Raw genomic sequence first — 14,460 nt, 5'->3', positions numbered from 1 at the left:
ATAATAGGAAAATTGCAAGGCACTGATTGTTCTGAAGGTTAACCAGTGGAATCACAATCAGGTTCATTTACTTAGTATTCATTTTTACTTTTGTATTTTTTCAGATACATGGAGATAAAAGTAAAAGATTATCTTTGTAATTCGACCAGGAAAATATGCTTAAGTGCACATGCTTTGGCTGACTAATGCATGATATCTGAAGCTACACATCTATATCATAATACTATAAGGCGGCTCGCTAAAGTGCCATTTGGGGGTCGTGTTTCGTCACGAAATTTTGCACGTTTGCAGGTGATATGTTATCCTGATGCAACGTCATGTTTATTTTCGGAAATTTACTTCAGCGGAGCAGTAATGAGGGATTTTTAATCGGACACGGTCAATTCTCCTTACCACTCACGGAAGCCAAGCCATTGCTGTTTAGTTATGCAGGGGATTAATGAATCACCTGCACTCCCTGTGGGGTGACTAACACTACCTGTTGAACGGCTGGCTGTAGGGGGGGGGGGGGTGATTGGAACAGCCTGTACACGTGTTGACCTGCTGAAACAAGGTTAATGCTATTTTCAATCCACGATTGTAGGTCACCTGATCTTCGAGATTTCGCGGGGAAGAAATTGTAAACAAACGTATGTGTGCAGTTCAAATGTAAACAAAAATGTATTTTTGGTACTTTCGGTTGCTGGACTTGGGTTTTCCCGCAGTAAGGAGCTGGGGTCAAATTGGTGGTCTATTGTTTATGGGTGCTGTGTTAGCCAGAGCTAACCCTGATAATGAAGGTTACCATGGTATGTTTATGTGCTCACCACAGCTCAGTCTAAATACTTGATCTGAAGAGGGGCGCTGAACCTGAAATGGCCTTATCAAGGAGCTGCTCACGGTGCTGAACTTCTAGCTTGCCTGTCGAGTAAGTGCCTTGCCCGAAACCTGGCTACATGTAGGAGGAGCACGCATTTTAAAGTTATAGTAGTGATAGTGCAATTGGTTCGAGCCATTTGGAGGCCGACATGTGAAGGCCTGTCTGGGTACCCCTGCTTCTCCGTATAAAAAGGCGCATATTGCTGACTAAGGAACGAGGCATTGCCTCATCATCTCTATCGGACCAACTGATATACTTTTATATGCACGCATACAGCACGCCACAGCTAGGTCCGAGTCTGTGGACAAATGGTTGGTTTAATTTATCTCTTCGATATGGCTCCTTTGATATTGCATTAGATAGATGTTTATTGCAATTCAATCTATTCAAGGTATAGCCCATTTGAACCTGCCTGCGCCACGGGTACAATGCTAGTACAAGTTTATTCGCCTTCCCCTAAGAACTGACTCCACCTCAAGTTAAGAGGAAACGTGTACACGTTTTGTGTACTGTGGGCTACCCAAGTTAAGCTGGGGCGAAATCGCATAAAGTTATACGAGAAGGGGCAACTATCCAAAGAAAAGTGATACAAACATACACCTGCATACCTACAATATGTAGCTAGTATTGTGTATACAAGTTTTAGATTCACCATAAAGATAATGAAACTGACGTACATGAATATTCAGTCTCCTATTAATGTGTACATGCATTTTTTGTTACAATTTCAGCAAGTTTGGGAAGAAAATCACAGTTGGGGTCATAATCACGACGAACAAGTACGGTGGCTGGCCTGGGAAAGGACATCACATGATTTTTTTTTTCAACATGAAATTTTTTTTTCAGGAAATATCTCGATCGCTCCATTTTCGTCCCATTTACCATTTTTGTTCGTTTTAAAATGACAATGGCGGGAAGAAACGAGATCCATCGGGGACGTAGTTGGTGTGACGTGATAGGGGGTCATCCTGGACTAACATGCCTTACCAATCGCTACAATAAACAACTCGAATTGTTAGTTCAAGCCTCAGCCGAAATCCACCCCATTTTCCATCTTTGTAGCGACTGGTTAATCAAGAGGTTAAAATGCTTTGAGTGTAAATTGGCCTTAATCAAGTTGCATTCTACACCTAGCGTTTCTTCTAACCTGGTTATATGAGATATCATTAGAATACGATATTTTTAGGTATTTGCACCTGTATTTCTTAGGCCTATCGAGTTTCGGTGCTACTTACAGTCTTGTGCAAAGTTTGTTAGGCCTGTCCACACTCGATGAGTCTGAGTTCTAGACTACACTCCTTTTCGCTGGCAGACTGTCTCTCAGATTAGTACGCAGTCTGAATATTTTCCGTGAGACCAGAGTTTGAAGAAAGGGCTGTCTTAAAGAAATAATAATTGGTGTTTCTCCAAATGTCACTGTGAATTACATGCTTCTGCAGCATGTAAAAAGGAACACAGCAAACAATCCATGACACGATTCGCGTTATAGACTAACGGGCCATCATAAAATAGGAAATGGTCAATGATAGGATCTTTGATGTAACACATGTTCATTGTAATCATCATAGATTGTATAAATGAAGGCCGTCATAGATTCTATGGCGGAAATGGTTGCCTGTGTACACTGCGTCGGGAGTGTAGACCAGCGGAGCTCGCCCTCGACCCCGGCCCTTCGAAACGATCAGTCTTCTGAATGGAATGCATCTCCATCGGGCCCCAGGGTTCTTTCACCTTAAATATGAGAACCATCAGATAATAATAACACGAATGGTGAAACTACTTGAGATTGGCTACCTGAAATTAGGTTGAGGCCTCTACATCATTGAGGTCACTTCAATACTTGTATCATTGAGTCTGAGAGTATGAACGCCGTGTACAATGCACCGAGAAGACAAAAAGTTGCGCGAGCAGTTGCAAATAAAATGCTAGTTTTGATAAATCAATTCGTGACGTAGCCAAGACGTCACGTACGTGAACCTCGAACTATACGTAATATCTCTAATGGGACTCTAAATTAGGATCTATAATGGGCCCAAATTCTAATACCCGTCATAGAATCTAACGGCCCCTCATTAACCAGCCTGTTACTCTAAGATCGAATGGATGATGATCGTCCTCCGTCAGAGTTTCGATAATGGACACTTATGCCGAGAAAGTTGAGTTATTTGCAAAGTAAATAAATAAATGCCAAAAGTGCACATTCTACGACTCAATGCAAAAAGTTTTCTCTTTTCTCTAAGCAGATGTGTGTATCATGTGGGTTTGTAATTTTCCCTTTTTTTCTGTTGCGTCTTGAGGTATGCGTACGTTGAAACAGCCAATCATCAAGCTCTATTCCTGGCGAATTCAGCTGACGCCTTTAGAGGATCTCAAAGTAAACTCAGCTTTGCTGATGATCAGAAACGATGGTCTCGCTCGTTAAGCTATAATAAACTCAATGCGAAGGCATCTTGGTCTCAAAGTGTTATAGGAGTTGTCGTGAGTGGTTATCTTTGGCGAAAGGTTGCCTGAAGACGGGGTAACAGCTCAGGTCCGAATGTTGTGAGGCCGAAACTTCGAGATGCGAGTGCCAGGGTGCAGGTGGCAGACCCCCTCTTTTATGTTTCGCGGCAATTCTGCCACAAGCATGATAAAGAGCCGGAACCACAGGTAACAAATATCGGCGCGAAATCGTATACACCTTTGCCCCAACTGAGATCGATTTCAACATAAGTTGTCAGAAAATATCAATGCATGTCCTTCAGATGTTGTATTTTGCATGATCGTGCACATTTTCATGCTATGGTAAATTAGTTAAGATGTCTTACCTTGTGGTATTAGTGTACCAAATATGTACATGCTGCATGTGCATGATGCCACTTCTCATCAGGGCCTAGTCATATACATGTAAATAATACTGTAAATACCGCTCTGTGCCGTCCATCGGGAGTCTGAATTGAAATACTCTAGTTGCACCCATGCAAGACCGTTTTTTTATTTCTAGCAAATCGACACAATAGGCCAAGCCGGTGTAATGTTTTTGAGTGTTTCTGTTTTTGAGTGTTTCCCCTCATTGTTTGGGAACGCTCAAAAATAGATTGACGAGTATTTCTGTGTATCCCCCCTTTTGAAAAATCATGGTCTCTCTAGCTGCCTATTGTTTGGAAACACTGAAACATGGGGAACAACCACAGATGTTACACCGGGACATGACACTCGACAAGCTGACAGTGAGGCCATCACTCTACGCCGACTTTCCACGACTGCACCCGACGGGCTGGGCTAACTGACGACCTTCGTCAGATAATGCTTGCTCGCGACAGAATCAATAACTGGATTGTTTTGTCGATAATTTTCTTTCTGACTAAATCTATATCAAGCTATTAAAAAGCAAACAATAATCGCAGCTAACCTTTCAGTCTTGTAATAAAATTGTATATAGCTACTTTTATTCTGAGCAGAGATAACAATTTACGACCCGCTCTGCCGCTCTGCCGACTGACCCCATCATTCAACCGTTAACTTGGTGCGTGAAATTCATAAGAGCAACTTTCCACCATCAATAGGTCCTTATAACAGGTGGAATTACATTTTGAAAGAATTTCCATTCTGTAAGGGCTAATGTAAGTGTAAACATCTCTCCACAAGAGGCAGCTGTTGAAAGGTGACCCAACTCGTGGTTACAGCTATACAGGTCCTGGCCTGCGGGTTCAACCACTCCGAGCTCTTCACACCACCACAAAGAAACATCTCAGATTGTACATGTTGTATACACTGAAGCCAAAAGAAGACAAATTTTAAGTTTTTCTGTTGATATAAATCAATAGTCTGACGGCTTTGGCAAACGTCCTCCGCTTCCTGCCTTGGAATCTGCGCAGTTGCTTTCCATTATGCTGCAGCGCAAAATATATCCTAAGTATAGCTTCGACCTGCGAATTGCTAACAACAGCCTAGCTACGATTTACTACAACGCAAAAAGTAATTACGTGTATGTTTTTTCTTACATAAGGTCTGTTGGCCTATTCACTGGAGAACATGCGTATTACATCGGGTATAGCGACCCGAAATAACATAGTCAACCCAAGTGAAAATGTTAAATTTTATGACAAATATATAAAAAAAACATTTGCACTAGAATATTTATTAGTGTAAGAGGTATCTATCCATAAAATCAAGATCACTTTCAAGTTGACATTTCTTGAGATGAAAATGAATAAACATAATAATAAAGGCACATTAGCAAAACCAATGTGTTGATCTTCCAGAAATTATAGTTAAGTTCGAAGTCAACACATCTGCTTATAGTGGTCGTGATCGCGTAAATGACGAACGCCTGCTGCCCTTATAGCATATCATCCTCCATCGGGCATCTTCCGCCAATTGGCCTCCGGTGGACCGCCGATTGTTGCCGTCTGGGCTGTTAATACCAGCCCTGTCGAGGCCATCTTATAATTTGCAATAGGAAGGATGACGTCACAATTCTGTAAACCAATCTAAAAATACCAAATTTGCCAATACTCAGCGAACCTTCACCATCAACAGAACAACACCATCCGTACAAATAGACGTTCAGGGTAGGTTTTGTTCTGCTTTGGTGAAACAAGGAGATGCCCATCTTATCCTCTCATTACCCAATCAATCCAATCTCTACCTGAACGCCAGGCGATTATATCGATTATAGGCACCCAGGCGAGACCATGTACTCCATGTATAGTAGGTCAGTCGCCGTTAAGAAACTGTTTTTTAAGTTCTATAACATTTCGATATGATGAGATTTGTAAGAAGAAGCCGGACTGTTTTGCGTGGACACGATGAGTTTCAAAGTCCGATACACAATTAACTAGCTTTATTTGCTGTTCAAATGACTTTTGTTTCTCCTTTTTAGTTGAACTTTCTTAGAGAGATGCAACACTTGTGTGATACTGGAAGGCTACCTAGTGTTGGATCATCAAACTGACTTGAAGTCGAATAGAAAATCGTCGAGCAAGGTACATGTAAACCAGATGTTGAATGGATGCAATAATTGCACCTGACAATTTTACGTTTTCCGCTCGATTACCACGCCGGTGTAATGTTTTTGAGTGTTTCTGTTTTTGAGTGTTTCCCCTCATTGTTTGGGAACGCTCAAAAATAGATTGACGAGTTTTTCCGTGTATCCCCCCTATTGAAAAGTCATGGTCTCTCTAGCTGCCTATTGTTTGGAAACACTGACACATGGGAAACAACCACAGATGTTACACCGGCATCATTCGAGGAAAGAGCGTGGCCATAACCACGATCACGAAACATTACCGGTAACCTCCATAAGGCCATTAGGATGGCTAACGTGGCAGCACTCGTCCCCTATTGAGCATGTCATTAAAAGATGGCGCTGCCACATTTTGTCATCTCCAGCTACTGGGCATATATTTAGGAGAATGGTGCATGAGGTTCGTAGACTTTCTCAAGAATAGGACTCGACAATGATAATGTCGTCTAGTACGGAAGTCAAAAGGAATGGTAAACCCGTATTCTTGAGGTATGCCGATACCATTATCCACCGTGTTTAAAGCAATTTTGTACTCCAAACAAATTTAATACGGCAGCTCGAAATTTCGATCCGCTTAAGCAGTACAGAATAAAATTTACCGTACTGTTCAAATAATATAAAAGATGTGTCACAGCATATAGGAAATAATTTCGTGCAATGTCTGAATAGGTTGAATTTGGTGCGCTACTGATGTAAAGAAAGAAAGCCATGACGGGGAGAGTCAATGTAATGAAGGTGAAACTGACGACTAGCAACATGGAGGTCATGCTGTTCAGCTTGGAGCCTTGATTTGTGGCCGACTCTCCAGCACTCGCGGGGTTACGCCGAGATAAACTTCTCGACACTGTGTAGATGATGCAAATATTACACAAAATGATTACCACGAAAGGTAAACCGCTCCTCATGGCCAAATCAGCCCAGTAGAAATACTTCGTAATAAAAATGAAATAGGTGCCACGTGGTGGCGTACATGCTATGTTGTCCTCAATTTTTTGGAATACTAAAAAATGGCAGTTTACAAGGGAAATAAGACAAGCCAGGGTTATAAGTGCAACAATCGTCCATTTCTTTGTACAGATTTTCCGTGCTCTGAATGGGAAACAAACCGATACGAAGCGCTCTAATGTCACAAGAACCAAGTTCCAACTCGAGAAATGATACGAACAGTACGAGATGAAGGTCAAAATCGGACATGAGGCATGTGTGAGCATGCGCAGATCTATCCACCATACCGTGTCAATCCAGCTGCGCATGAGGGCTGCGTACAAAACAACCGTGTCGGTCAACGCTAGAACCGTTAATAAAATTCTGGTAGACACATTTCCGAAACGACCAGTTGATAGGACAATGATGTTTAGAATGTTGAATAACGTGCCACTGACGATGAGAAATGGGGGTACGACCCCGAAGAGCCATTCCGCTGCGTTGAAGAGTGGATAGTTGAAGATGCTATCGCGATACACAATATGTTCTTGATTCGTGGTGGTCGGCAACTTACTCTCATTCTCAAAGTACTGAGTAGAAAGGGATTCCATCGTGAAACCAGAGTCACAATCTGGTTATAATGTTCGCTCACCTAATTGGCTTGCGGAACTCAGTTGACTCGGTGTTTAAATATGTAATTGCCAATGGAACGATGGCGTTTGGTTGCCTATTATCATCTCATATTCCTAAGTACATCAATCAGTTTGCTTGATTTCAATAAAAAAATGAGCCGGAAGTGACTTGCCAGAGGCATTTCTACCGATTCATATCAGCACACAGATCTATCTGGTTTGGGATGTAAAAAGATACGAGGTGTGTTCAGTCACGTGACGTCATACGCAATGTAAGTCCATCCCGTCGGTTGAAGCGGAACACAATCGAATCGGGACATGCTTATTATCGTGCAAGGAACGACAGGTTAACCTGACGCACTGCCTGACCCCCCTATTATCAAAGTAAACATGTTCCAATCCATTGTGTTTCGAGGAAGCGGAACCAAGCCGACGAACTGTACAATGCGTATACTGTCTCGTGAATCAGCACACTGGCTGGCTGGCTACACTACAGATATTGTCCTGGTCATCAGACCAAGAATGAAGCAAATTGAAGTCCTGGGAGAAAATGTCACACTTAAGGAAGGCTTCTAATGGTTGAAAGGATTTTGGTCAATGTGAACATGACCATTGTTGTCTGTTTGGTCTCTGTGAGAGTTTGAAATGTGTATCATCCTGTATCTTTGTAAACTCTTGTACATGATCAAAGAATAAAATCTAATCAAATGACATTTTATTGCATCATTTCTCTTTAAGTTTCTTTTATTTTCAGCAGCAAGCTATAATATTTAACAAGACATAATCATAAATTGTTTCGATGTGTTTTCTTTTCATGTTCAGTTTTAATTAATTTTATATTCCTGACACTTCATGGTATGTTTTGTGGTGAAACGAGCAAAATGCATTACCAACAATCTGATTCGATCCTACGCCAACAGAAGGTGGTCCTCAGCGTCTTCTCAGAAATGAACAAGTTGGTCAGTATATATATAAGTCATTAAGCTTTAACCTTCCTGAGCGTATAGAGCTTGCTAATGCTACTGTCCGGAAGATGCTTGCTCCAGAACTGATACTCATCCACATCAACAGCAATAGGCGTTGGTTTCCAACGAAACCTGCGTATTTTTTTTCTTTGGTGGTTTGTAGATGGTTTGTTCCCAATGGAAGCCATGCCTTTGCTCTCAAACGGGGAAAAGATACCATATTTGATAAGACTTGCCTTTGGATATGAGCGGCAAAAAAGCTTAAGATCTCGTCCATTTCTGGAAAGCCTGACCACATGATGGGACCTGGTTTTGGTGTTGATGCGCAATGCCAGAAAACCCCATGTGTTTTTTTGCGTATGATTATTAGTTTGTCTGAGGTGTCTGTTCGACGATAGGCACCTCATAACCGAGGATGCATTTAGTGAAGCCTTGCCATAAGATATCGAATACCGTGTTGGAGTATGGCGATACCTATAATTGAAAACCTTTACACTTAAATAACTTGACCTGAACAGGCAAACTGATTCGCCTCTCCGGGGGTCCCTGTTGTGTGCACCAGACGATTTGGTTCTGTACCACAGTGACAGAGTCAGTCCTTCAGTACAGCTAGCAAGTGTGCCAAAACAGCTCGAGTTCGTGTTGTCCACAAGTTGAATATGGTCGCTCTTCGCCAAGTGGAACCCAGCTCCCACAACACCTTGGGTGGGCCCAGATGTCTTCCTTCCCGTGGTTGTCATCAGAGAACCAGTGATGTTTCGGTCGCTGATTTCCCCACTTGGCTGTCCGTCAAATGAAACACGGTGCGTGATCTCTGAAGAAACAGAAAACATGTCGCAACCTAATAGATGACAACGGCTTTGTTATGTATTGTAACTAAAGTAATGATGACATTGTTGATATTGAACGACGACTTTGTTGCATTGTAACTCAAATGATAACTTTTTATTTTACAACTTAAATGACGCCGACTTTATTATATTGCAACTTTATGATTATGACTTTGTCAATTAAATGACAACGACTTTGTTACACTGCAATTTAAATCACAATCACTTGTTATTTCAACTTCAGATGATGATGACGCCAATCCACCGGCTAGCTTTGGGACATACGCATCAGGAATCCTCCATGGCCTAGCTGGTTAGGCGGGGCCAGATACTTGGGGGCCACTACACAAAACGAATGAATGACTGAATTTTTAAACAGTTTCCCTTCACCTTCTTCAATCCAGTTAGTTCGGTAGCAGTGGTTTACAAGCAACGAACACCCTTCCCCGCCGCACTTTAGGTTTGACATCTGAGGATCGGCAAGGTAGCAAGAATTATCTTTAAATATCATGGCTTTGCAGGCTTTGGAGGCACACCGGACTTTGCACTGGGCAAGGGATGACGGCACTACTTTCTCCGACTGAATCACCCAGAAGTATTAAGGTAGCAGGAAGGGTTGGGCGTTTGTGGTTTCTGAGTCTGAGGGGGTTGGTGTCTGTTGACTGTGCTTTAAGAGAGACTAGGCATGGCGCCAGTCTCTCTTAAAGCACAGTCAACAGGCATTTGGTCTCAGTATTTGGGTTTTGATTGCCATGACTGTACCCCTGTAAAAGTCAGAGGAGGAGAAGTTTGGAATGATGAAAGCATTGAAGAAGAAGAAATGTTATTATTGAGGAAAGCAAAATTTATTATGAGACTAGAAGGCAGTGTCCTGACTTGATTATTTTGAAAATGGCGGTCTGAACACATTAAAAGGTGGAACATAGCATTTTATGAACTTTGAAGTGTTCCCCAGTTAAAGGGAGACTATAGGCAGCAGCTAGGTAGGCAAGATAAAGTCATACAAATTTGCCAATAGGGGTCAGTCATATCTCTAGGCATGGCGCCAGTCTCTCTTAAAGCACAGTCAACAGGCATTTGGTCTTAGTATTTTGGTAAGTACAGAATCAAGGCAGCTCAGAGAGCAATGATTGAACGATGCTGTGGACAAGTCCAAGGATACTGCATCAGTCACGACCAACTTCTCATCAGAAAGCGTCACCACCAGCATATTCAATGTTCAGTTCCAACCTGTACCAGTCCAATGCACGCCTGTCATGGTCAGCAGTGGTCAGCTTAGCGCGATATGGAACATTCTTCCGAAACTCAAGCGAGGGAAGTCTGCTCATTAGCCTATCTCGCGCACTGCTCCTTCTTGTCAAACATCGTAGTGAAATCGTGGTACAGTGGGGCGTCCTCGAGGATTGCAGCTGGTCGGACAGACGTGAGGTGGAATGTGGGCGGCTGCACTTCTTCGTTGATGTGCGATGGCAGATAGCACAGTTCTTGCGTTGCATGACAGCTGAAAGTGAATGTGATATCATAGACCTGAGGCGTTTGCAATGAGACTATAGGTGAAGTAGAAGCAAGGAGTGAAATGGGCCATCTTCCAGTGACTAATATACAGAGTAAGGGCACTGGGTGTTGTTAGATTCAGCATTGAATGTATTCCTCGTACAAGCGTGAATAGTGTGGACATACAGTGAGAGGTGAGAGACCCCTATTGACTACTTCTTGTAACTTTATCTTGGATATCATATTAGTATTGAACTTCTAGCCATGGAATATGAAGAAATTGAAGTTGTAGGCATTGAATATGAAAAATTATTCAACGGTGAAAGACATTATTCCATGAGGCTTTGCCGTGATCGCAAAGGACGCGACGCGATTGGTTCACATGCTAATGAGGTATGATAATGATAATTACCTCTATAATGCTACTTGGATAGCGACTGTGTCGTTGATTGCAACAGTGGTCTATGTCAATGTGTGCCTGTAATGTCAATGAAGTATGATGAGGTGATGACGATAGTGCAATTATTAAATATTGGCAAGAGATCATACTACAACATAGGTCTTGTTTTTGACAGATGACTGTGCGACAGTCCCATTGGGTCATGTTAGAGTCAGCGCTGCATGTATTCCTTGTACAAGCTTGAATAGTTGTGACGGACTTTGAGGGGTGAGCGACCCCTATCGGCTACTTCGGCTAACTTTATCTTGCCTACCTAGCTGCTAGCAATAGTGCCCCTTTATCAAGACTGCAACCCACTGTGGGGGGCTAAGAAATTACCTTTATAATCCTAGTTGGATAACCACTGTGTAGATGATTTGAAGAGTGCTCTGTGGATGTGTGCCTGTAATGTCAATGAAAGTATGATGAGGTGATGACGATAGTGGAATGACGAAATATTGGAAAGAGATCTATTCCTAGAAGAACATATCTCCTGTTTTGACTAGGTGACGCATTTTAGAATCAGCAGTGAGCACTGTGTGTAACATGGTGGAGGCAGCGGAGATAATAACTGTGTCGAAAGTATTGTTGTAGGGCCTTCCCTAGGCCCATGGGGTTAAATTTACAATCCACGATTGAAAAGACGTAGTTTGATCGCATTCAACTATAAATCCATTGAACAGTTGTGTTCCTTTAGTCATCCGATGACCTTTTGTTGGGCCATGATCGGGGATTGTAAACTGTAAATGTATTATGGACTGGGAGACGGGGGAAACACAAGTGAAATAGAACAAAAGAAGTGATTTTGGGGCTTTGGTTTAGACGCATGCCCCACATGCGCCATGCGGGATTATACGGTTCATGTGAACTTGTTGACATCTACATGATCTGGTGCTGTTATTGGTCATGGTACATGGTAGGCCTAATCATCATGGCTATATGTTTCAGGAAAAGCTCGGAGTAAAATGAACTGCCGATGAATAATGATGTTGTTCATGTTTACCATGTTTACTAGTACATAGCCATAGGGTATGCACTGGCCAGTGCACTTTCTGCACGTCGTCATGGTCATGTACGTGATACCTTGCATATTTTGTTTTTTGAATGCGCATGCTTTTTGGGCAAAATCACTTGTACCAACACTAATGAATAATGTCTTCTTATCCCTATGACTCCATACACAGTGAGGGCATTGTCCCATTCCCATCAAATGGTTACTTATTGTACCGTATTAGGGTGGAAGTTGGGGAGCAGATACCTACCGTTGCACGCCTGTCATAATCAGCAGAGATGAGCTTAGCGCGATATGGAACATTCTTCAGAAACTCAAGCGAGGGAAGTCTGCTCATTAGCATATCTCGCGCACTGCTCCTTCTTGTCAAACATGGTAGTGAAATCGTAGTGGAAAACGTCTGGCTTTGCGCCAGACGTTGAGACTAATAAGTGAAGAACTAATAGGTAAAGAACTTCTACTTGCGCGAGACTGCTCTGATAAAATTATCATTGCAGAGACTACGGTGACGTACACATATATTTTTTACAATCAAAAATGCCCTCAAAAGACGACATGGAATGATTATTTTATTGATATTTCCTACTATATACCTTCCAATTATCACTTTATACAAATAGATCGGCGTTAGTTCGCATGCTTTTCTTTCCTGGTGACACTATAAAGCAAAATAGTTGCAACCCCGTAAATGCGCTATAAGTCCAATAATAAGTGACGGTGACCCGTTATAAATGTTTCGCCAGCTTCGCTTTTTTGCCGCTACGCGGCGCGTTGGGCCCTTGCGTCAAGATTGGTGTAGATCTATTCTGGTTCGGTTTGCTTTCAACTAATCTGCAAACTGAGTCGAATTTATCATTGTCGTGAGGAATGGATATGTCGCCAACTATCAGTGCATGCAGCCACAGTTGCTGTAGACGCGCAAGATTTTAGAGTCGGTCGGGTCGGAGGATGATACGGAGAAGTCACTGCCTTGTAACTCAGTGAAGGACAAACATTTCACATCCCTTAGTGGCATATTTTGAGGAATTGATAAAGGAATGAAAATAATGAACACGTCAACTCACATTCCCTGGAAGGATGGTGAATACACTTCCATTCACCTCTGACAAACTCCGAGGACACCGCCTGAGTCCCGGACAACGCCTGAATCCTGTTCCTGCACAGGCGACAGGTACGCGATGCGCCGTAGTACTCGTAGAGGCTACACATCCTCCCCTTTTTGATGCAGAGCTTCTGGCACGCATACTGCGATTTCACATTGGTCTGCAGACTCTGAGCTACTGCATGGCGGACTGCTGGACCTTTCTCGTATATCCAGATTAGCTCTTTGTCTGGGTTGGCTTCGCAGTCGTTCGCGGCAGATTGATTGCCTAAAATACAGTATCAGGCAATATTGTACACTCTCACCATCCCCGCATTGGCCTACCAGAGTCAGTTCCGAGTTAAAACCCAGAAGCTCAGTATGTCTGATTACCGATCCCGACATGTTTAGATATAGTTTTAAGCACAGGCCACTGAATCAAGCGTCCGTAAGGGGTTCAAACATTGTAAAAGGGTTAGGTAGAAGAGGGAGCAAGAAATCTACCTGGAAATCCACAAACATCTCCTTCGTGGACATTTGACAATGTTTATCCCCTTACTGACGCTTGATTCTGCGGCCTATGTGTTTTAAGTTTCGGATACCATGGTGTTCCATGATAATCTGTCGCCGAAATACCCCCAAAAGGTAATCTATGAACCGTTTAAGAAAGCTTAAATAGGACAGTGGTGAATTCTACATCTTTCACCCTACCCCTTGATTCCGCGCTTCGAAGTAGCGCGCCCAACATCGCTATCCCAATCACAAGAAATCTTCGAAGGACCATTATTCCGTCCGTATGAAATCACCTCCCTCTTCTCTCCAGTGGTGTACGATGTTAAATAGCCAGTCACGCCCAATGCCAATACTCGAGAGTCAATAACCTGATCATACCACACCCCGACAACTCAGTCTAGCACGTTTAACTAAAGATGAAATTTAATATATTTAAGTGATGTTCAAACCTGACAGCCAGGATGGGAAAATACGATGGCCATAACGCAACTGCTGGTTACTAAGTGCATCTATGAAGATGAGATGTCATTTTCCCGTGGGAATCTTTTCTAGTTGTCATTTATGTCATGCCCATCTCTCAAATGTATTCATCTTGGTTATTTTGCCACCCGTGATCAATATCACATTTTCTAATCTCACATGGTGGATTCTGACGTGGGGGACAGGCGAAGTGGGGGACGGTATTGGCCACAATTTTGAACAA

The 14,460-nt window shown here is 42.6% G+C and overlaps 2 protein-coding genes and 1 long non-coding RNA gene across 3 annotated transcripts; all 3 read right to left on the bottom strand.

Annotated features, from left to right (window-relative positions):
* Window positions 1-6,370: 6,370 nt before the first annotated feature.
* Window positions 6,371-7,402, bottom strand: LOC135495022 (growth hormone secretagogue receptor type 1-like). Its single transcript, XM_064783410.1, has one exon. The coding sequence runs from the start codon at window positions 7,400-7,402 to the stop codon at window positions 6,371-6,373; it is 1,032 nt and encodes a 343-aa protein (XP_064639480.1).
* Window positions 7,403-7,974: 572 nt separating this feature from the next.
* Window positions 7,975-14,056, bottom strand: LOC135494865 (uncharacterized). The gene is made up of 5 exons (XM_064783174.1): window positions 13,956-14,056; window positions 13,228-13,533; window positions 12,950-13,001; window positions 9,609-9,808; window positions 7,975-9,202 (listed from the first exon to the last, which is right to left on the bottom strand). The coding sequence occupies exons 1-5, from the start codon at window positions 14,026-14,028 to the stop codon at window positions 8,403-8,405; spliced, it is 1,431 nt and encodes a 476-aa protein (XP_064639244.1). The 5' UTR covers window positions 14,029-14,056; the 3' UTR covers window positions 7,975-8,402.
* Window positions 10,604-12,447, bottom strand: LOC135495189 (uncharacterized). Its single transcript, XR_010448536.1, has 4 exons — window positions 12,414-12,447; window positions 11,491-11,554; window positions 11,125-11,190; window positions 10,604-10,719 (listed from the first exon to the last, which is right to left on the bottom strand). It is a non-coding gene; the product is annotated as an uncharacterized LOC135495189 (long non-coding RNA).
* Window positions 14,057-14,460: the final 404 nt, after the last annotated feature.

This window comes from Lineus longissimus, chromosome 10, assembly GCF_910592395.1.
Source record: "Lineus longissimus chromosome 10, tnLinLong1.2, whole genome shotgun sequence".
NCBI lineage: Eukaryota > Metazoa > Nemertea > Pilidiophora > Heteronemertea > Lineidae > Lineus > Lineus longissimus.
Note: the sequence above shows the minus strand (reverse complement) of the source record. Positions and strands in the feature narration are given on the sequence as shown.